This window comes from Diadema antillarum, unplaced genomic scaffold (assembly GCF_040938485.1).
Source record: "Diadema antillarum isolate AM-2024a unplaced genomic scaffold, OU_Dant_1.0 seq00001294_RagTag, whole genome shotgun sequence".
Classification (NCBI taxonomy): Eukaryota; Metazoa; Echinodermata; class Echinoidea; order Diadematoida; family Diadematidae; genus Diadema; species Diadema antillarum.
The window spans coordinates 57,676-72,674 of record NW_027272073.1 but is presented as its reverse complement, the minus strand read 5'-3'; the positions used below and the strand labels follow the sequence as shown (position 1 = coordinate 72,674).

The window sequence follows — 14,999 nt, the reverse complement described above, 5'->3', positions numbered from 1 at the left end:
CGGTATACGGCAAGGGTCCATACGGTTTTAATCTGCGGGTTGCAGCGGGTCGATGCGAGTCAATGCGGTTCGAACCGGATCAATTCGGATATCAATACGGAATTGAAATCCGTGAGACAATTTTGAACATGACCTAAAAATTTTCACAGCCGTATCGTAACCCCGGGAATCCATCAGGAATTGACACGGGTTACGATGCTGGTCAGTGCGGGTCTCTATGGCTCGAACCGGGTCGATACCGTTTTAATTCCTTATGGACCCGGATCGAAATCCGGCCGTGTGTGACTATAGCATGAGGTCACTATCATAGTGGTCCGACTTTTCCCTCTCCTTGAACTATGACCCGAAAGTTGCCACATAGAGTGTGAGGGAATTAGCAAATAAATCAGCCTGCCGCTCAGCGTCCTGGTTGTTTTCTCATGTATGTGTTTATGTGTGTCAAGCGCCATAACAGGCTGCTGACCTCTCTCCTCTTGCACATCTTTATCTGCTGCTTTGGGTCAACTTCTTCTGTTCATTTTGTTACCAAACTTTGTGATATACCACACTGACTTATCTGGACAAATTTCATTGGAAATTGTGACCTGGTTGCGCCACATTTTGTGAAACTGATTCTTGATCTTGGCCTTCTTGGGATTCTACTTGAAGTGGGAATCCATTCCCCACACACAACCCCTGCCTAGTCAACTGTGCAAAGGGAGCCTACAGAGACACCATCTTGACAATGGAAGTTGTGCCCTGAATGGACAATGGCTTCTATTTACGTTCTCCTGTTAATCCTTTGTCTCCTATTCATCAGTGATGGGCAGGCATGTCATGACTGCCCTGCCCATGGCTCTGCTGAATTCCACCATCATGCTGTCACTGGAAGGAAATATGTTGGCCGGAGAATACCTTACTATAGACAGGCAGAATGCACATTTCAGGTTGAACTATTGCTTTGTGGCGATATTCAACCAAATCCGGGTCCATCTTCAAATGCTGATCATGTCCACACATGCAATCCTCTCCATGACATTTTTCAACCAGGTGAAGGTTTCGAGAACAGATTTCGGTATGACAGTAGATCACTGCTTGTATTGAACAATTCCCATCACTGGGTGGACAGGCTTGTATGGCAAACAATCAACGAGCCTGGCATATCCTCAAAGCCTCGCACCAGAAGGGGGCGTAGGGGTGGAAAACCTCGTAAAGTGAAGCCAACCCCACAAGTTGTTATTAACTGTTATGATGCACAATCAAACTTTGCACTATGGAATGCAAGATCGATTAAGCCCAAGATTTCAATGTTATGTGATTTCATTGTTGATGATCATATCGACATTTTAGCCGTAACAGAAACCTGGCTTTCAGGTGTTGATCGGGATAATCCATCTGTGGCTGATTTGACATCTACTCTCCCAAACTACCAATGGCATCATATTCCACGCAAGGGTCGCCAAGGAAGTGGTGTTGGTGTGTGTATTAGGAAAGGTTTCAAAGTCCGTGTTTATCCCAGGTGAGGCGTGCTCTTCTTTCGAACATTTGGACCTACTGCTCACACAGCTCATCAGCATTTGCCTCTAGGATTAGTCGTAATCTATCGCCCACAGCGTACATGTACTGGGGAACTGACTGACTCCATTTTCTTCGATGAATTTTCTTCATTCTTGGAACAAGTAGTGACATTTAAACACCATGTCTTGATTGTGCGGGACTTCAACTTTCACGTTGATGATTCAACTGATCGAACTGCTGCCAGATTTATTGACCTCATCACTTCTTTTAACTTCAAGCAGCATGTGAATGTTCCTACCCACAGAGACGGACATACAATGGATCTCATATTATCTCGTGTAACTGATCAGTTTTTGAGTGAGATCACCACTACTCATTATCTGTCTTCTGACCATTCAGCGGTGAAATGTTCCCTACGAATCGGTCTGCCTGAACCTATAAAGAAGGAGATTAAGATGAGGAAACTACAGGAAATCAACATGGCATCTCTTCGTGGAGACATCATGCAGTCCGACTTACTTCTATCGCCTTCTACTGATGTAGACACCCTTCTAACTCAGTATGAAACTGTTCTTAGGAGTCTTCTGGATAAACATGCTCCGCTGGTGACTCACACTATCAGATGTCGGCCCAACTCACCATGGTACAATGATGAGCTCCATCATGCGAAAAAAGAGCTCCGCAGACTTGAACGAACTACATTCTCACGATCTGGTGAGTGCCTGGAGGTACATCGGCAAGCATTAGAAAGCAAACGTCATCAGTACAAGATAGCATTAGCATCCTCCTAAAATTAAGTACTATCGGGAACAGCTATTAAACTGGAATGCTCGTGAGCTGTTCCGGAAAGTAGATATGCTATCTCAACCACGGTTCTTAAAGCAACTTCCAGATAGCAGTGGACCATTCAATTCTCTCCCTGAGCGTTTTCAATAATTCTTTATTAATAAAGTGAAGACCATCACTAATACTCTACACTCGGAGTCCGGTGACACCAATTTTCCCGATTTCCCTGATCAAAGGCAGCTTAACTGTTTCTTCTTCAGCTTCAGACCTGTCACCGAGCTAGAAGTCACAAGGATGATAAGGAAATCACCTTCAACAACTTGCAGCCTTGATGCCGTTCCAACTAGTGTTCTGAAGCAATGTCTTGTAGAGCTTGTTCCGACCTTGACTCTTCTCATCAACCAATCCTTTCAATCGGGATATTTTCCAGGATTGAAACATTCTAACATCTCTCCTATCATTAAGAACCCCAAACTAGATAAAGATGATCACAATAATTATCGTCCGATTGCCAATCTCAAGTTTGTTGCCAAGACGGTCGAGAGAGCGGCTGTATCATAAGTCCAGAAGTATGTGTCTGAACATGATCATCTGCAAGAAAAAAGACAGTCTGCGTATCGTCCTTTCCTCAGCTGTGAGACAGCACTCCTGCGTGTGTCAAACGATATTCTAATGTCTCTAGATAAGGGCCAGGAGGTAATAGGGATTCTTCTCGACTATTCATCCGCGTTTGACACTATTAGTCATGACGCCATCATGCAGAGACTGCCTTAGTGGTTTGGAATCCGAGGTTGTGTACTTGAATGGTTTCGGTCATATCTTACATCTCGCAGACAGTCTGTCGTCATCAATAGGATCCAGTCATCACCCCACACACCAACCTGTGGGGTCCCACAAAGATCAGTTATTGGACCTTCAATCTTTACAATGTACACTGCTCCTTTGGAAAAGATTATTGAAGCACACGGTTTCTCTAAAATGTTCTATGCAGATGATACACAAACATAGTATCTGTCACTGCATCAGACATGTCAGAACTACTTCCCAGAGTAACAAACTGTATTAGAGTAGTTAAAGAGTGGTCACGGTTGAATGGTCTCATGTTGAATAGTAAGAAAACAGAAATTCTTCATATCACGTCCAGATTTCGTTCTCATACGTGTAGTTCCTTTCCACCCATTGATATTGATGGCTCACAGGTTCTCCCTGTAAAAAGGGCAAAAAATCTTTGGGTCGTGTTTGATAATCATTTCACGTTGCATGAGTATGTTACCTCTAGGTGCAGGTCAGCCTCATTTGCTTTGCGTAAGATCAACAAAATTCGACCATACATTGACAAAGGAATCACTGAAAGATTAGTTCATGCATTTGTAATGTGCTACATTGACTATTGTAACAGTCTTTTGTATGGCTTACCAGACAACCAACTCCAGAAACTACAAGTTATTCAGAACGCTGCTGCAAGGCTAGTGACAAAGACCAAGAAATATGAGTCAATATCACCTATCTTACGTGCCTTGCATTGGCTTTCTGTCAGATCACGTATTTATATGTCGTATCTGATAAAAGATAAAGAAATATCCTCAGCAAAGTCAAGGTCACATACAGGTGGAGCATGATGACTTTGACGGAGAACCAGTGGTTTGAGTTGGTTTGGTTTTATTTCTGTATTTTCTTTCTGCAAATACAATAACAAATGAAAACAAAGTGATACAGAGTATGCCAAAAATAAAGGGAGAGTATAACATACAAATGAATACAGGAATTGTCAATTCATAACAACATCAACCTTTAACAACATAATATAAATAAGCAACATATTAAAGGGATCTTGTAGTTTTGGTTGAGACCAGACTTCAGGTTTCTAACACGTTTGTTAAGATGATGAGAAACGTCTTACGAAAAATATGAATAAGCATGCAATTCCCAGAGGAATTCAACGTTTCTTTGATGAAAAATGGGTTTGAAATGGCTAAGATATCCAAAACATTCCAAAACCATTCCAAAGCCATACCAGAACCAATGTTCATCAAATAAACTTTAAATTGCTCTTAGAATGGAATGTTCTGTACTATTTTATAATTGGTTTCTTGGTATCTTACAAAAAGTTAAGAGTTAAAAACCCACTCCTCATCTCCACCAATACTATAGCATCCCTTTAAGGCATACTGTTTTCATATGTGAACAAAGGACAGGGGACCATCATTATAAACAAATCTTAACGCGGATGAGGCTCTATCTTATACGAATATAATTGATTGGTTGATTGATTGATTGATTAAAAGGTCTTTATTCAGAAAATCTGAGTGGGCGACTAAAAGTCGAATTACACAGATATACAAAAATTGTACATTAAAATAAACAGAATAATATCATAACCATAATAGGTACAAAGAAGGCATCTCATTAAAACATACTGTATACACAATTTATACGATTTTAACACTACAAATTACCATATAAATCCTGAGTACAAAAAGGGAAAAAAAATACATGTACATTTTGTATACAGCAAGGGTACAAACCTTCTTAAAATTTTTCAGAAAAAAAGAGAGAAAGAAGAAGAAAAGAAAAGACATAAACAAATAACCCACTCGGAGCTACACAACACATCACCAAAAAATTGTATTCATCTTCAACAGATAAAGGAGGATATGATACATCACCAATAAACTTACACAAAAAACATAATTCGGTAATCCGAAAATGAAATAAGGTTCGTGACTCGGAAGGTTCTTTAGTAAGCACCCTATTTACATTTTTTCTGAAATCTATGAACACCTTCAAAATCCCATAACTTTCTCACATTATGTCCGAATTAATGAAACTGCTGCGATTTGATATCATGATTTATTCATTTTTTTCCTTTGACTCTTTTCACAAAATTCAATTCAGCGTGAATTACCATTGCATTTGAATAATATGACCTAATGCAACAAAACGTTTCAAAAATTGAGCAAGCAATTAAGTGTAAAGTGATCTAAGAACCATTTGTCACATATACATATCGATTTTGAGTAATTATAATGCTTTTTAGTTCATTGAATGAAAATCCTCCTAACTTGCGATTTAGTATGTTGTTATCTTCGGTACATAATTGCTCTAAAGTCAGTCCAAACGATGGTCGCGAAAAGGGTCCAGTCAGAGGAGAGAGACTGAGCCACTGGAATCAAAGGTATGGGAGAGGCAATGGGTCAAATGTATTTCATTTCATTTCATTTATTTCCACATTAAAAACAACAATCATTACATTTCAAGTCATAGTATAAACATATTCATTGTGGGGGACGAATTAAAGCCTTCCAGGCTTGTTGGGAATAGGCCCCGAAGTAAATACAAGACTTTCTCAACTTACAATATATAGGTACAAAATATATAGAACACAAATGGTGCACAATCAAAGCAGGATGAAGAAGGAAAAAAGAAAGGAGCAAAATACAGGCAGAATATACAAAACCATGTTGCTATTACATACGGAAAGTGCGTCTAAAATTGTTTCTGAACTGCTGTAATGATTTGCAGTTTTTCAGTATTCTAACGTCTTAGTGGTGACTGCCATTAATATGGATCTAACAAAGTCCATCTCTAGTATAGCTTTCTCACTTCACTTGGTGCATTATTTCACTATATTTCACAGTTGCTGTTGTGTTTTTTTTTTCTGCCGTAATTGCTGATTTTATTCCATAACTACGACAGTCGATATATAGGGAGAACATGCATGCATTCCTATCATATATTTGAGCGAATAAAATTTTTCTTTCATTACCTCTATCTTCACGAGGCAACGATTTATTGTGGAACTAGACTACTAGGAAACGATTTCTTCCCGAAATGGCATTGGTGTGTCTGCTTGACAAGAAACCTATCTGTAGCAGTCTGCTGAAGAACCGAGTTTGTGCGCAGGTAATAGGATGCGCAGTTATTATCGCACGCGCAATGCGTGCATTTAAAAAGTACCGCACGGACAATGCGTGCGCTGCAAAGAGATTGAATGGCTTTGGTTCACCCACTGAGTATGGAAAGTATTTTGCTTCGCACGACAGCCACTCTGAAGATCCCATTCGTCACCATTGTCAGCCCCAAGACAAAAATAAGGATTTTACGCAGCGAACACTGGGTTTATTACTTGGCTGTAAAGATATTAAGAAACACCACGGATTGTTCCTTTGGCGACATGGCGACTCGCTTCTGCTCCCTTCGCGGCTTTCTGTACACATTTCGCCGGAGAACGCTTTTGCTCCTCTTTTTTACCACCTTATTTCTTGCTTCCTGGCGTTTACATCGTGAGTATAATCTTATCTGATTATAACGCTAGATTTTCCTCTTTTATCAAGACAGCTCTGTCGTGTGGAAATGAAAACGTTGACATGAAAACCCGAAGAACAATGAAGAGTCAATGTAGAGTAAACGGTAAATATTTCGTCACGTGGAGATTTTTGCGATGATTAGTTGAATTTTCTTCACTTTAAAGACTCATGCAGGTTACAATAAAATGCTTTTGTACATTTCAAATACACGGCACCTCTTCCATACAAGAATTTTGCCCCTCTGAATCTGTTAAAAAACCTGAAAGTGAAAATTGATTCTCTAGTCTCCTACCATGACTTGGTTAATAAACTTGATGCTCAGACACAAACAGAACAATTTTCCCTCGAATGGATTACTAACTTATCACAGTCATTTTAATTACTACCCAGATTGGTACTTCTACATTATGGAAATGAAGTGTAAAAAGAAAAGAAAAAGCAAAGGAAAAAGGGAAAAAAATTACCAAAAGTACGACTGATCAAATCTTGTCTGTTTATCTTAAAGGGATTAGATAGTTTTGAGTTTTGGTTGACACGGGGAATCAGCTTTAAGTTTTTATGAGATGTGAAACCACTTATGAAATATGAAAGGACATGCAATTCTACTTACGAGGAATTCAAAGTTTATTTGCTAAAAATTATTTTTGAGATGGCAAATATATCCATAAACTAAAGTAGAACAAAACAATCCTAACAGGGTCCCACCTTCTATTAGGATGGCCTTGTTTTGGATATCTCAGCCATTTCAAAACTTATTTTCATCAAATAAACTTTGAATTCCTCTTAGAATTGGATATGTTTTTTGTATAATTTATTAGAGGTTCTCACACACTCAAAAAGATGGAAACCTGAATCTCTTTCTCAACCAAAAACTGTAACATTCCTTTACTTTAAAGGGATGGTACAGCATTGGTGGGGATGAGAATTGAGCTTTTAACTTTTTGCGAGATACCAAGAAAACACTTTTGATATAATACAGAGCATACCATTTTTAGAGGAATTCAGAGTTTATTCGATGAAAATCGGGTTTGGAATGACTGAAACATCCAAAAACAAAGTAAAACAAAGCAATCGTAATGAAGTGTGGGTCCCACACTTTATTAGAATCGCTCTTTTTTGGATATCTCATTCATTTCAAAACCAATTTTCATCAAATAAACGTTGAATTCCCCATAGAATTTCATGATCTTTCATATTTCATAAGAGGTTTCTCATTATTTCATTAAAGAATATTAAAAACCTGAAAAAAAGGTCTCCACCAAAACTGTACGATCCCTTTAATCTGTGCATTAATAATTCTGAGTTGTAAGATTACACCCGATTTGAGGTTGCCATTTTGTCTTCCATGGTGCATCAACGTGACAATGTATGCAGTAGTATTTTACGGATATACTCAGTTGTTCTCAAAATCACGTCTTACTTTGTTGTATTCTTGCTGGTCCTTCCAGCAAATGAAACGACATCATACATGATACATCTTGGCATACAGAATTTGTGCGTTTCATAATAACAAACCTTCGGAATAACGTACATCACCCATCTTTATAAGAAAATCACTAAATAGAAGAACCCACCTCTGACCAGTCGTACGTCGTCCATTGTTGCACGAAGCGATTATTGTCTTGATTTATAATCTGGAAAGACATAACTAAGACATTATTTACGAATAATTCTCACAGAAGTACCCCTTGGTTAACTGCCTCCCTTATGGAATTGTTGGTTTGTTTTCTTACATATTTGATAGGATACATACGGAGGGCTGTAAATAACAGCAATTTAGTGATGCATGAACATAACACAGGAGCGGCGGAATGTGTATGTGTGTGTGTGTGTGTGTGTGTGTGTGTGTGTCCCCCCCCCCCCCCTCCACGAGAAGAACCTCCCGGCGGAACCCTCGTAGGTTTTATGAATTTTAGAGTTGTAGGTTTTATGCTTTTTTAAAAGTGATCCGAGAAGCTCTAGGTCTATTTAGGGTCTAAAATATAAGACATTGATTCAAACTTTTGGTACTGTTTAGGCAACACAACTTCTTGGCATTATTATCACCAAAAGCAGAGACAGTATCTACTGTGATAAGGTATAGAGGTTAAGTTCTCTTTTAAGTTGATATGTAATTTTCTACCCATGATCTGTAGAACATGCACTGTGTTCGGACGAACAACAATTAATTTAAGGTTGGCAATTGCATACTTTGCCAACGATATAGGATTCGCTTGATAAGAAGATAAGAGTATATAGTGTTCTTAAAAAGTGATACAAATTTCGATTTGAATATCAATTTATTTTTATATTTCTCAATGAAAAATACATCAAATGTAACAAAGTAAAATAATACATGATATTCAGGTTGGATGCACAATGAATTATTTTGCAAACATAAAGATCATTGTGGATAATCTAAGAAAGGTTGGATTTAAGTATAAATAGTATGGAAATAATCATGCTGGAACCTACTTAACTCGTTCCATACTGAATTTTGAAATCCCCATATACTTGAAACACAGGCCATCAGGTTCCCGTATGGGACGGATTTTAAGCAAGCTTGGACCGAGTGTAAAGATCAAGATAAGGAGCATTGATACGACTAAGACCAAAATATACAAAAAAGGAAAGACAAACACATGGATATAGCATATTCTTCTGGAATACAGATAAGGAAAATATAATATAAAATGTCATATACATCATTCATGTACTCACGGTCAGTTTAATTTTTACAGGACCCGTGTAAATCACACCTTTTCGGATATCAAAGGCGTAAGTTACCATTTGCAGATGAAACCAAAACCAAGCATTGGTGCTTTAGAATAGTTCTAAAATGTGAGTTAGGGATAGAAACAACCACTTAAAAAATGAATTAGTAAAATCAATGTAAAGTATTGCTAAATACACAAAATGTGAACAATTATTTATAACAAAAATGTTTCCTGACTAAACAGTGTACAGTTACGGTTTATTGAGATAAATACTGATATCTTCTTATTTTTCAAGCTTTCTCGCGAAAATTGTATATGGTAGGATGTTTTGTGGTACAACAGACCTACACATAATGCCTCAATGTGATATCTTAAACATTTTTGAACATCACTGCTCTCAAAGGTAAACGGGGCCTTTAGAGAAGAAAATGCTAACCGTCACTTCTATGGAGTTAGTAATCAGAAAGGAACGCCGGGATGTCTTAGTCACGAGTATAAGGATCAAGGGTTAGGTCTATGTGAATCATTAACAACATTTTTTTTTTCTGTTGTTTTTATGGTCATCAAATAGGCCAAAGCACAATACAAGATTTTAGTGTGGAATGTTATTGTTCATTATTTCGCCCCTAACGGAGTTTGATAAATATCATTGTGCTGTGTTCCCCAGCTCTACAACACATGCATGTGACAGATCCTCAAATTTTATTTGCCAAGGCACTTAAAATGACTGTAACTTGCCTTTTTGTTTTCCGCTTTTAAAACAAATCAGGATTAATTCAGCTAATCCTTTCAATCCGAGCATTAATTGCGCCAAAGCACCTCGGTCCAACGGGCAACACAAAAGGGATTTGTACAATCCCTATTCATTTTCCAGAAATTTTTTCTTCCGCTCCACCGACCGTTCCAATCTGTGAACTTATCATACCTTCTCCCAATATACCCTTTATAAGTGCATGCCTATACCGTAAGGAAGGGGGGGGGGGGGGGGGAGGGGTCATAAAAAAGAAAAAAGATGCCTGAAATACAAGCTGCACTAGAATCTCCTCTGTGTCTGCACGTATTGGTTTGAGTTTGAATTTATCTACTTAACCACGGTAAAAATCTTTCTTTCAGCTAAAAGCTGTTTTACAGCAAGGTCGTGAAAATGATAAAATCTAGAAATCGTACAATGAAGGGAATGCAAATAAAAACATGAAATAATCATTGCAAACGAACGCCAGAAAGGAAACAAAAAAATGAAAAAGTCACTAAGTATTCAAAGTGTGACATGAAAAGTATATACAATGAACAAAAGAAATCAAAATGAGCACTAAGGAAAATAATTATACAGAATTATACAAAGGTTTGAAAAATGGACAATCATACTATCAAGTGCAAACAGGTTTAGACGTTTCAAAAATAATGACAGACGAGCTTTTAGCGAGACGGTTTGGGGCGGGGGTGTCAAATGGTAGGGTTGGGTTGCCTTCTGACTCCAACTCTTCTTAGTTATCATTACATCTGTCAAGTGCTTCAAGTTAACAACACACTGAATGCTGCACATAATCGATGTGAATTATTATTGTCACACCATTTGGCTGTCGAAATTGTCCCCTTTAACCCATTTTATACCAATGAGTCAAATCTGCACAAAATGTCAAACATGTTCCTATGGACAAGAAATTAATGTGAATGTGACACTCAGAGCGTTAAACTTTAAGCAGTCCATCATACTTGCCGTTATTATTATACATTGTCCCTTCAGAGAGTCAAATCACCAGTAAAGATTCATCGTTTTCTCATCGACAATGGACTATGCAACATACGCTGGCTTTTCTTAGGAGGTTCATTACAATGCCGTGAGGACGCACGAGGTCCACTTATTTGTCATCTTTCAGGGTTAATAACATATCCACTTTTATCCAAGAAGATACTTACCTTGCTCTTACCGCACATATCTATAGCGTCGTTAGCACATAACAAGACTGCTTAGCTTGATGATTTTGCATTACGTCTAGAAGACAGAATGTTCAAAACCTTCGCCTTCCCCTTAAAAAAATATCAAAAGCAACCCCAATCTCCCAAAACAAAGGCTGAGTAAAATGAAAATCAAGTCAATGAATTAGAAAATGTATATATCATAATAAGCTTTTCGAATATACATTTGCGTGTCGCAACCATCGTTTGACTATTACATATTTAACGCCACATAGTCAGCCGGAGTAATTTCATGCAATTATTGAAATACGAACAATGAAGAGAGATTTTGAGTATTCGAATAATCAGAATTCAAAATAAATTTCTCACTTAAGTTTAAACAATGACTGCTCGAACGGGATTTGCTAGGTATGCAGAGTGGTTCAGATATTTCCCTGTATAAACATTACCCTATGACTGTATGGCATGGCTTTGATAATTGGGGCTGTGTCTGTTAACATCTGATTCTCAATAAGCGGCTTGGAGAAAGAATATAATAATCTGAACAACAGTTCAATGAATTCAAGTTACTACAAGTAATATCCTAGTCAGTAGAAACATGATTAACGTTCAACAGGGAAGAATCCAGGAATTCTGTAAAAAGGGGGCGCCTTTACAAAATTAAAGGGGATGCACGCACCCCTCCCCAATTTTTTTTTTAATTTCTTTTGATTTAACAGAAAAATAAAGGGGGGGGGGGTACGCGCTCGGTGCGCTCCCCTTGGATCTGCCACTGGTTCAATGCCGATATCTAAGGAGTACTGTTGAAGATCTCCTTTTACGAAGTGAGCAATTTTTCAAAAGTTGAAAAAAAGATACAGACATTATACCAATCCTTGCACCCTACTCAAACCACTGCTGATCGTTAGATTTGCAATGATCAGTATCAATGAGTTCTCATAATTCCGATTCTGTTTTTTCCAAAGTCATGAAATTCTTCCGTCGAGATGTTTTCACTGCAACTGATTGACAAATTGGCCTACATCGACGTAAATAAGCACTGAATTGATCAGTGTGTTAGTAGTAGCCATGATAAAAAATCATGGGCGTACATACTCGAGCAGGATTCGAACCCACGACCTCCTGATCACCGGACAGGCGTCATCTCCACTAGACCACCGAGCTTCCGTCCGACTGCATGCTAATAAGGATTAGAACCAACACTTGCTGTCGGGCGGATGCTCGGTGGTCTAGTGGAGATGACGTCTGTCCGATGATCAGGAGGTCGTAGGTTCGAATCCTGCTCAAGTATGTACGCCCATGATTTTTTATCATGGCTACTACTAAAACACTGATCAATTCAGTGCTTATTTACGTCGATCCGATTCTGTTTTATGGAAAAATTTTCACTGGCAACAGTGTTGGGTATTTCGGTGCTTGATAGTTTCCACTGTTAACATGTTGTTGCTTTTGCTGCTTGTTGCTCTATGCCGAGTGCATAACTGGAAATGACCTAGAAAAACTTTGTAGACTTTTATGTCACTTAAAGGGTGTATTGATATGTTGTGTATTAACAGGCGCACTTAAACATCCTTCTTTGCAACTGATGTGACAATGCTTCACGAAACCACAAAATGTCGCCAGACATGGATCTTATTTAAGGGCATAATCTGAAAGAACATACGCTACGCTTTAAAACGATGTATAACTCAGTACACGGTACAGGTGAATTTTCCTAATCTATCTAAACAATGGAAAGACAGAATACACACACACTGAAAAGAAAAATTCGGAAAAGAGGATTTCAAGGTAAGAGTGTATTGAAGCTCCTAATATATATATATTCAAGATAAAAGTCGTGCTTAGTGCAATGAATGGGACAAAAACAACAACGACAACAACAAGAAAACAAAAATCAAAAGATTAAGTAAATCTTCGGAAACCACAATGAAGGCATTATCAGATTGAATTTTTTTTGGGTGTTTTATTACTGTCATGGTATACCCTACTGTAAAGTCATGTAATGTCGTTGTGTTTCTACTGTCTTGTTCTGTCCTGTCTTTGTAAAAAAAAAAGTTAAATGTATTCACAAGAATCCTTTGAGTGGTTCACAATTTACAAGCATGCTTCTCAGTGAACCTCTCAGTTCTTTTTTTTTTCTCCAGACATAACTTTGTATTTTGCCGGTATGCATGTATATTTCGTATTTGTTAACCATTATCTACCATGTAAAGTCGAATACATGCCTATGTTATATCTTCTGATTCATTTCGTATTATGTTTGCCGAAAAAGAAAGAAGGAATGAAATAAATAAAATGAAATGAAATAAAATGAAATGAATTTTTGCACACTCCATTTAAACAACAGCACTTTCCTACCAAAACTTATTTGAGTTGAACGGAAAAGTGTATGTAAGGATATCGTAAGAAATGTAAAGGAGTCTGTAAGACACACCTATTCACTATGTTCCTAATGTTCTAAAAAACAGTGTTCTGGAAAAACTGCAACTGTATGTGTGTATGTGTGTGTGTCTGTGTTTGTGTGTTACTGTGTCATGAATACTGACGAAGAATATCGCAGGAGGCAAAGTTGTCTTGATATTAAGCTTTTAACATTAACTTTTTTTTTTTCAATTTGATTGATCAGATGAAGTAACAAGAAAAGCATGATGAAAAGTACGTTATATATAACATATTGAATAAAACAAAAAACTCTTATCAATAAATGTTGAGTTAGACAATGTGTAGAAAAATTGATTGAAGAGAGTATAATTGGAGTGGGAGTAATTTCAACATAACATTTTATCTAACATAGTTGAGGAATATAAAAAAAAAACTGACGGGGTAAAATAAGTAGACATGTATGACATGAAGACATGTATAACGGCATGGAGAACGCAACATGAAAGTGCGTGAGTAGGACTGGCGTCTCATTGGTGGGGATATCGGTTGACAGGGAAGGCTGACATCCGTTTTTTTGTACTTTCATTTAAACCTTCCTTTAATTGACATTCCATGTTTTTAACGAATGACTCCCATTCTCTATTCTTATACTTCATTCTCCATTCTCCTTTCTAATTTCAATTTCCATTTCAATTCTTCCCTTCCATTCTTTCTCCTTCTCTTCATCCTCCGTCCTTCTCTTCTATTCTAAATCTTTCCCTTACTTTCTCCATCATTCTTCTACATTTTCATTTTCAGTCACATTATCTATCTATCATTCCATTCTATTCAGAAAGGGGTTATAAATTGTATGGCTTGCCTACGGTCACGGAAGAAGTGTTTTGTCCCGTCCTGTCGTATATCATATTTGTCACAAGTGTTTGTAAATAAGTAATTCATAAGTTTTATGAGTGGTTCACAATTTACAAGCTTTGCTTTTTAGTGGATCTCTCTATTCTTTTCTCCTTTTTTTTCAACTGAAGCATGACTTTGTATTATTTTTTTTTGCCAGTATGCGCTCTTATGTTTATCGATATTATTTATTTATTGCAAAGGCAAATGTTTTTTGTTTATGATGTATAATACCTGATTTATATTGTGTTATGTTTTTGTTGAAAGAAAAAAAAAAGAAGAATGAAAATAAATGAATTGAATTGAATTGAATTGACGGCAACCTTCAAAAGGCTGAAAAGATATATTTCTAGTGGAAAACGATGTATTTACCTTTTTGCAACAGACATGACATTGTAAAATGATACGATTTGGAAAAAAAAACACAACACTGTTATCCACGAAATTGCTTTCTTTGGTGCTTGTATTATTATTTTTTGAAATCGCACAAGCGTTTAATAAAAGAGCTACACAACTTGAAGAA

The 14,999-nt window shown here is 37.4% G+C and overlaps 1 protein-coding gene across 1 annotated transcript in view; it reads left to right on the top strand.

The window, feature by feature from the left end:
- The first annotated feature begins 816 nt into the window (after nt 1-816).
- LOC139708025 (carbohydrate sulfotransferase 14-like) overlaps nt 817-14,999 on the top strand; it is a 33,165-nt gene continuing 18,982 nt past the window's right edge. Inside the window, exons 1-2 of the mRNA XM_071620014.1 lie at nt 817-1,054; nt 1,897-2,140. Of these exons, the coding sequence (XP_071476115.1) occupies nt 817-1,054; nt 1,897-2,140 (482 nt within the window). The remainder of the gene's footprint in view (nt 1,055-1,896; nt 2,141-14,999) is intronic.